General features: G+C 36.6%; 1 protein-coding gene across 1 annotated transcript; it reads left to right on the forward strand.

Moving 5' to 3' along the window:
• Positions 1–1386: 1386 nt before the first annotated feature.
• LOC123918219 (ARF guanine-nucleotide exchange factor GNOM-like) lies at positions 1387–8295 on the forward strand. Its single transcript, XM_045970213.1, has 3 exons — positions 1387–1739; positions 3032–3809; positions 4453–8295. Exons 2-3 carry the CDS (start codon positions 3090–3092, stop codon positions 8104–8106), a joined length of 4374 nt encoding a protein of 1457 aa, XP_045826169.1. The 5' UTR covers positions 1387–1739; positions 3032–3089; the 3' UTR covers positions 8107–8295.
• Positions 8296–9108: the final 813 nt, after the last annotated feature.

Here is a 9108-nt window from a genome sequence, read left to right on the forward strand (position 1 = left end):
TGTACCAAAAAAAAAGAAGAGAAGACCAATAATAAAGAGGAGGAAGAGAATTGTTCAAAAAAAAGAAGGAGGAAAATAGTACAATTATTTGAAGACATTTATACGGGATTTTAAGACATTCTCCATTTTTTTTTATTAATTTTCCTATTTTTGTTTATCTATTTTATTTGTTATATTTTTTATCGTGGTTATATACTTTTATGTTAAGACATTTATACGGAATTTTATACTTTTACTCATATATTAATACATAGACCTATTTTTTGTATTATTATGTGGCCTATGTTCTTTTTATTTTGTTATTTATATATGATCTATTTTCTTATTTTTGTGAGAATTTTGCACATGTATTATTTGGGGATATATATGCACATGGCGGTCGAACTATTAATTATCAGAGAACTCTTCCCCTAAGAATAAGATGGTAAATACCAAAAAGTATATATTTTTGATAAACGAATACCAAAAAAATATATTATTATAGGAACCGTATGTTTGTTCATATATTAATACAGAGACATATTTTTTATTTATAATATATACTAGGTTCTATATTTATTTTATTCGGAGGATATTGATGAGAAAATTAACTAATATAAGACATATTATGATAATTTCTTTAGGGTATTTTTGTTTCATATTTATTTTACTATCGAATTTAACTTTTTTTGTTTGTTTTTTTTTTTTTAAAGTTTACACACGAGTCTATATTTTTACATTGAGATTTACACGGGATTTATATTTATATATTAATACGATATTCTATGTTTTATTTTTTTACTAATACGGGATTTTTTTTTATGTTTATAAATTTCCATTCTTTTTATTTGAGAATTTTGAAAATTTTAATATTAAAATATTATTTTTGTAGTCTTATTTTACCCGTGCTTGGCACGGGTCCGGATACTAGTTTATTTTATTTTGGAGTCAAACATACAATTCTACATGTTTGTTTTATTCTATTCGATTCCCTTCCTTTTATACCATATACAATGAAGCACGGATATAGACACCGGACACAACATAGACACTGACATGTCGACACTGATAAAAATTTAAAAAAATGACATAATTTAGTGTAATCATAAGTGTCGGTGTCGGATACGGACGACGACATGTGTCCAACACAGACACGTCTAATCCAAAGAATTTCGGGTACCATATAGTTACGGACCAGGATTCCATGCATTCAAATTTTTGGTGCAGTCGTGCAGTCACTTGATTTACAGCCGTCCGATCAAGATCAGACGGTCATGATTTAAAATTGTATTTATTAACTGCATTTATCTAAATCGTCCGATTGTTATCGGACGGCTATAAAACGACTGCATTGAAAATTGCCTGCACATGATCCATTTCCATATAGTTACCACTAATAATTTTTTTGTGCATGTTAGCCTTGTCCTGTGAAAATACAGAGTATACCAATATACAAAAATTGTAACATAATACTAACATGTATGAATGAATATATTGATGGATGATGTGTGAAGCAAAACACGCAGAAAAAAAAAAATCTGAATGTAAATATTGTTGTAGTAATTCGTGATTTGTGAAGGGTATAACACAAACAACAATTCCAAATCCAACCGAGAGACAAAAAACAACGAAGATCCCAACAACACCAGCGTAGGGAGCTTCTCAGGCACACACAACACAACCATCATGATTTCCAATTCCACACTCCAAATAATGTAACTCAACCAGCTCCGATTCATGCCCAAAAATTCACTATCTCTGTAAGTTTTCATGGTTTCATTAATTCATTTCTCAAGTTTTTATTTTTTATTTTTATGGGTTGTCATTGTTGGAATTTAAACTTAAAAAGATAGTTTTTGTGACCCTTTTGTTGATTTTTAGTTTAATTCCAAAATGGGTTATGCCCATTTGATTAGATCATTGTTATAATCTCAAAACATGATTATTAGGGTCAATCAGAAGAATGAGATTTAATCTCAGATCTAAAGGCTATCATTTTATCATATAGTGTGTTTTGGCAATTTGATTTGATGTCATGTGCTTAAAGTTGTATTAATGATTTCTATCATGATGTCGATTAATCTTGCTTTAATCTGTTACCTTATGTGGATGTGCAATTTTTATCCTATTAATGTGAAAGAAGCCGAAACACACATTCGTTTGCTGCATTTCACTTGGTGATGAAGACTTAATGCTACTGTTCGTTAGTAATGATTTGTAAAGTTGAGATATGCTGCGAGTCTCTCGGCTGATCTGTACTGTAGTCCGAACAATTCGTGCCTGCTAAGGTCAAGGCATGCAAATATTGTTTAGTTGTTGAATAAACTTTAGTTTTTATTCAATGTGAATTTTTTTCCTTGTGATCAATCGTTAGTTAGAATTGTTTATTAGGTATTCTTATGCTTCAATGATTTTCCGGTACATAGACGAAATGGCAAAGCCATCATAAACTCACGCACACAAGTGAGGGAGCCAGGGTTCGAACCCCGGTCTTGGCGTCCGGCCTAGCAATTTCGACTTTTCTTTTTTGCCAGCGGAGCCAGGACTTGTGGACATGCTTCAATGATTTTAATATGAGTGGTGTTGGCTTGGGTCCTTGGAGTATGCTCCTCTCAATGTCTCAGGTTCGATTCCCACGGGTGCCAATTTCGGTGGGCTAAGTCCATACAGAGCAAAAAAAAAACTCTGGCTTTAAATGGGGCCCCCGCAAGTGGGCGGTGGGATTGGTCCCCTTGGAATAGTCGGTCCTAAGGCCGGATACCAAGATTTCAAAAAAAAAAATATTATATTGTACAGCATGGTTCTGAAGTACAGTTTCATACTGATCATTGATGTGTTTGTATATATGATCTCTTACATATCCACGCTATGCATATGCCTCCATGATGAATTTCACAGTTCTAGTAGGTCCTGAGGCCGAGGCTGTGTTTCATATGTTTGTATTTTGCATCTGTTTTGAATTTGAATAATTTGTGTTACCAGTGTTTCATTGGAGTTATTAACATATGGGGGAATCCTTAATATTGGTCTCTTTTTGTGTTGCTTTTCCTAGGGCTTTTGTTCATCTCTGCATTCTTTCTAGTAAATGTCAAGTCGGTCCTTTTGTCTAAATGGGACAATTAAAGATGCAAATGCCAGCTGGTCTCAATAATGGAATAGAGGATCAATTTGAGCAATGTGATGCTGGATATCCTAACAAAACTACTATAGCATGCATGATCAATGCAGAAATTGGTTCTGTTTTGGCAGTCATGCGAAGAAATGTTAGATGGGGAGTTCATTACATGTCAGATGATGACCAATCAGAGCACTTCCTTGTTCAGTCTTTGAAGACACTAAGAAGACAAATTTTCTCATGGCAGGATCAATGGCATTCCATTAATCCTGCCTTGTATCTCCAACCTTTTCTTGATGTAATTCAATCAGATGAAACCGGCGCACCGATTACTGGTGTTGCTCTGTCATCAGTTTACAAGATCTTAACTCTGGACGTGATTGAGCAAAATACCGTCAATGTTATCGATACCATGGACTTGGTGGTTGATGCTGTCACAAGTTGCAGATTTGAGGTGACTGATCCTGGATCAGAAGAAGTGGTATTAATGAAGATTTTACAAGTTCTTCTTGCCTGTGTGAAAAGTAAAGCGTCTGTAATACTTAGTAACCAACACATTTGCACTATAGTAAATACTTGCTTCCGTATAGTTCATCAAGCCGGAACCAAAGGGGAGCTGTTGCAGCGGATAGCTCGATACACAATGCATGAACTTGTTAGGTGTATATTCTCCCACCTCCAAGAGATTGACATTACCGAGAGTCCAAAACAAGAGGTATAAGATATGTTTTATCTTTATCCATTTTGGTTGCATTATGCACTTTTTCATGTGATTATTTTGTCAAGTTATGGAGGAAAAATGGAGCCTTATATTACTGCCTATTATACTACATGCAAATTTCATTTTCCATTAATGTATTATTCTCAACAAATTGTGTGCTGCTAATTTTGAAGAGTTAAATGCATAGTGTTTGAATAGCTTATTATCTACCTAGCTCTTTTAGTCTAAAATACAGCTTAAAATGAAATAATGAACTTAAACCTCCCTTCCTGCTTTCCCCTCAGATGCAGGACAGCAAAAACAAGAAAGGGGGTTAGGTAGATTGCCTAGAAATCTTCTAGGTAGATTATTTGGAACTTACAAGGAAAGAAGGAAAAATCGTTTTCATAATATTTATTAAAGAATTTGTAACAAAATTGTATATTCTCAAGATGCATGTGTTGTGACTGGTTAGGGGTAGATTTGACTGTATAAGTATCAGCAAAAAAAAAAATGCTGATACTTATACAGTCAAATCTGTAACTCTCAGTCGATAATTTGATTAAAATAAGTTGGTGCAAAACTGAACTTCGAGAACCAGGACAACACATGCATAAATTCAATGATATGTATTTATATGCACTTTTTTTTTCTGCAGACCTGTGAGCTAAATAATGAACATGCTTCGGCAAGCAGACAATTTGAAAATGGGAGCCTCAACTCTGCATATGGTGTTCAACCATTGTCCCCAAGCATTGCTTCCAGTACTGCATATGTTGGTACAGTAACTGCAATGCCTGAAAACACAACTACTGCTAGCAGTGACAAGGAGAGTGATCTACGAGAATTGCAGCTCATGACTGAGCCATATGGAGTTCCTTGTATGGTGGAGATATTTCACTTCTTGTGTTCTTTGTTGAATGTTGTTGAGCACATGGGAGTGAATCCTAGATCAAACACACTAACGTTTGATGAAGATGTGCCTCTTTTTTCCCTAAGTTTGATTAATTCAGCCATTGAGTTGGGAGGGCCTTCCTTTCGTCATCACCCCAGATTGCTGCGTTTAATTCAAGATGAAGTATTTCATATTCTTATGCAATTCGGTTTGTCAATGAGTCCTCTTGTGCTTTCAATGGTGTGTAGCATTGTTCTCAATTTGTATCACCATCTTCGAACAGAACTCAAATTACAGCTAGAAGCATGTTTTTCATGTGTAATTTTGAGGCTTGCACAAAGCAAATATGGGGCTTCGTATCCGCAACAGGAGGTTTTGATGGAGGCACTTGTTGATTTGTGCAGGCAAAAGACATTCATGGTGGAGATGTTTGTTAACTTTGATTGTGACATTTCTTGCAGTAATGTCTTTGAAGATATTGCAAATTTGTTGTCCAAAAGTGCTTTTCCAGTAAATAACCCATTATCTTCCATGCATATTCTTGCTTTGGATGGTCTTATTGCTGTAATGCAGGGAATGGCCGATAGGATAGGTAATGGATTTGTCAGTTCAGAACATTCTCCTGTGAATTTTGAAGAGTACATACCGTTCTGGCTGGAGCAGTGTGAAAATTTTGGTGACCCAAATGAATGGGTTCCTTTTGTCCGCCGAAGAAAGTACTTTAAGAGAAGATTGATGATTGGAGTTGATCACTTTAATCGTGATGCTAAGAAAGGTCTCAAGTTTCTCCAGGGAACGCATCTTTTGCCTGACAAACTTGATCCCCAAAGTGTTGCCTGCTTTTTAAGATTCACCGCTGGTTTGGATAAGAATGTCATTGGTGATTTCTTAGGAAACCACGATGAATTCTGTGTTCAGGTTCTTCGTGAATTTTCTAGGACATTTAATTTCCAAGATATGACCTTAGACACAGCTCTGCGTATATTTTTGGAGACTTTTAGGCTGCCTGGAGAATCACAGAAGATACATAGGGTACTTGAAGCTTTCTCTGAGAGATATTATGAGCAGTCACCACATATCCTAGTTAACAAGGATGCTGCTCTTGTGCTGTCATACTCAATTATAATGCTTAATACCGATCAGCACAATGTGCAGGTCAAAAAGAAGATGACAGAAGCAGATTTTATCAGGAATAATAGGCATATAAATGGCGGCGAAGATCTACCTCGAGAATTCCTGTCAGAGATTTACCAATCTATTTGCAAGAATGAAATCCGCACAACTCCTGAATCAGGCTTTGGATCTCCTGGAATGACCCCAAGTCGATGGATTTCTCTAATACACAAGTCAAAAGCAACCGCCCCATACATTGTATCTGATTCCAGAGCATACCTGGATTATGATATGTTTGTTATATTGTCAGGCCCAACAATCGCTGCTGTTTCTGTGGTATTTGATAATGCTGAAAATGAAGAGGTATACCAAACATGTATAGATGGATTCTTAGCTATTGCAAAGATATCGGCTTACTATCATCTTGAAAATGTTCTAGATGATCTGATTGTGTGTCTCTGTAAGTTCTTCACCATTTTGGATCCATTATCAGTTGAGGAATCTGTCCAAGCCTTTGGAGATGACACAAAAGCACGAATGGTAACTGAGACAGTTTTCACTATTGCAAGTAGGTATGGTGATTACATTCGTACTGGCTGGAGGAATATTCTTGATTGCATCTTAAGATTGCACAAGTTAGGCCTTCTTCCTACTTATTTGGCCAGTGATGCAGTTGACGAGTCAGAGCCTTCTACAAAAACTGGACATGGGAAACTTAAATCAAATTCTTTATCATTGCCTCGTCTTCAGTCTATTAGTACTCCAAAGAGATCCTCAGGGTTATTGAGCAGATTTAGTCAACTATTATCTCTTGCCACGGACGAGCCAAGAGCAATACCAACTGAAGAACAACTGGCCGCTCATCATCATGCCGTGCAAACAATTCAAAAGTGTCACATCGACAGCATATTCACTGAAAGTAAATTCTTGCAGGCTGAATCCCTATCGCAGCTAGTAAGATCACTCATCAATGCTGGAGCTCAATCTCAGAAGAGGAAGAAAATATCTCAGTTTGAAGATGCTTCGGTTTTCTGCCTGGAGTTACTGGTAGCAATCACTCTAAATAACAGGGATAGGATTGGGCTTATATGGAAGAGTGTTTATGAGCACATATCCAATATTGTTAAATCAACGGTGATGCCATGTGCACTGGTAGAAAAGGCTGTTTTAGGACTTCTAAGGATTTGCCATCGCTTACTTCCCTATAAAGAGAACATGGCTGATGACCTTTTGAAGTCTCTGCAACTTATCTTGAAGCTTGATGCACTGGTTGCAGATGCATACTATGAGCAGATAACATGGGAAGTCAGTCGCCTTGTTAAGGCAAATGCGTCTCATATCAGATCTCATTTAGGATGGCGGACAATTACGTCACTACTTTCTGTCACCGCTAGACACCTCGAAGCATCCGAGGTTGGATTTGATACACTGTCATTCATTATGTCGGATGGAACTCACTTGCTCCCTGCTAATTATATTCTCTGCATAGATGCCGCGAGGCAGTTTGCTGAGTCTCGCGTAGGACTGGTGGGTCGGTCCATAGGTTCACTAGACCTTATGGTAGGTTCTTTCAACTGTTTGCAAAAGTGGACTGGTGATGCAAAGCAAGCAGCGAAAGAAGAGGAAGTGGAAAAGATGTTGCAGGATATTGGGGAAATGTGGTTGAGGTTAGTACAAGGACTAAGGAAAGTATGCTTGGACCAAAGAGAGGAGGTTAGAAATCACGCGCTGCTATCCTTGCAGAAGTGCATGACAGAAGCTGTTGAAACTCGTCTCCCATGTGATTTGTGGTTACAGTGTTTCGATCAAGTGATTTTCACCTTGCTCGATGACCTGCTTGACATTGCTGAGGAACACTCTCCAAAGGACTACCAGAACATTGAAGAAACACTTATTCTTGCAATGAAGCTCTTATTTAAAGTTTTTCTCCAATTACTACAAGAACTATCACAACTTGAAACCTTTTCTAAACTATGGGTAGGTGTACTAAGTCATGCAGAAAATTACGTGAAGGCAAAAGTTAGAGGAAGGAGAATCGAGAAGCTTCAGTTCATTGTTCCGGAGCTTCTGAAGAACACGTTGGTTGTTATGAAATCAAGGGGCATACTAGTGGAGAACAGTGATTTATGGGAACTGACATGGTTACATATGAAGAATATAGTTCCCTCGTTGCAGTCCGAGGTGTTACAAGAGCAGTTGGATCAAAAGCAGATTGAAACAGTTGCAAAATTGGAACATGATTCAAACATTTCTGTTCCTTCAAATGAAACACTTGGTCAAGATGGTGCTGTTATTATTAGTTAATTCTTTCCTTCATTTGGTATTAATCCATTTTTCCCATAAATTTTACCCTGGGGTATTCCTGTTACTATACTAGTGATAGTGAGATTTTTTGTTGGAGATATGTTATATACATAGGTATAGTTTGAGCTATTATAATTCATTGTTGTTGGGTGCTTCTAATATACATATCCTATCCTCTCTTCACCCCCATGAAGCTGTTTGTTAACTTCAAATTTTCCTCATTTATAGTAGTATTATCTTGTTAAATTGTACAGAACTCAAAATTGTTGACTTAGCTGCTCCATGTATTTTACTCGAGATTTTTCTGAATTTATTAAATTTTTGTTAAGAACACACATAAATTACCTACCAACTAATGATCGTTTCTATTGCTGCGTAACTCTTGTATTTTTTTTATCAAGTAATCTAGTTGCGAGAAAACCAATATGTATGAACCTTCTACTGGCAGCCACTGAACAATAACACAAACAAATAGTGAGGCTGCCGAGAACATAAGCATATCTGTTTAAGGCAAAAACGAACCAAAAATGCCACAAGCATATGAAGGCAACTAGATCTATCTTGACCCACAAACAACCATTTAAATTCTCACAGGTTGTAAAAATCAACTCAAATTCCAAAGTCATCTACACGGCATAGCCACCAGAAAAGCGAGATAAGAGGCGCCAGTGGCGTGGCTTACACCAACTACCACCATTGAGAACAAACAACAATCTCAATAAGATGAAGTTGTCCACCAACGAAACAAGGCGCAAAAACCAGCACCAGAAACAAAGAACCACCGTCAACTAAATCCAACAAATCCGCTTCAAACAAACCAAAAGTGAAAAAGAAGCTAGTGTGTTTGGATGTGGGATTCTAGAAATTCAAGGGATTTTAAATACTAGGCAATTCAATTAATTCAATTAAATTCCCTTGATTTTCAAATTCCAGTGTTTGGATAAAGTATTGAAATTCCATCAATTGTAAAATTCTTTGTTTGGATAATGTAATTGAATTTCC

This window comes from Trifolium pratense, linkage group LG3 (assembly GCF_020283565.1).
Source record: "Trifolium pratense cultivar HEN17-A07 linkage group LG3, ARS_RC_1.1, whole genome shotgun sequence".
Classification (NCBI taxonomy): Eukaryota; Viridiplantae; Streptophyta; class Magnoliopsida; order Fabales; family Fabaceae; genus Trifolium; species Trifolium pratense.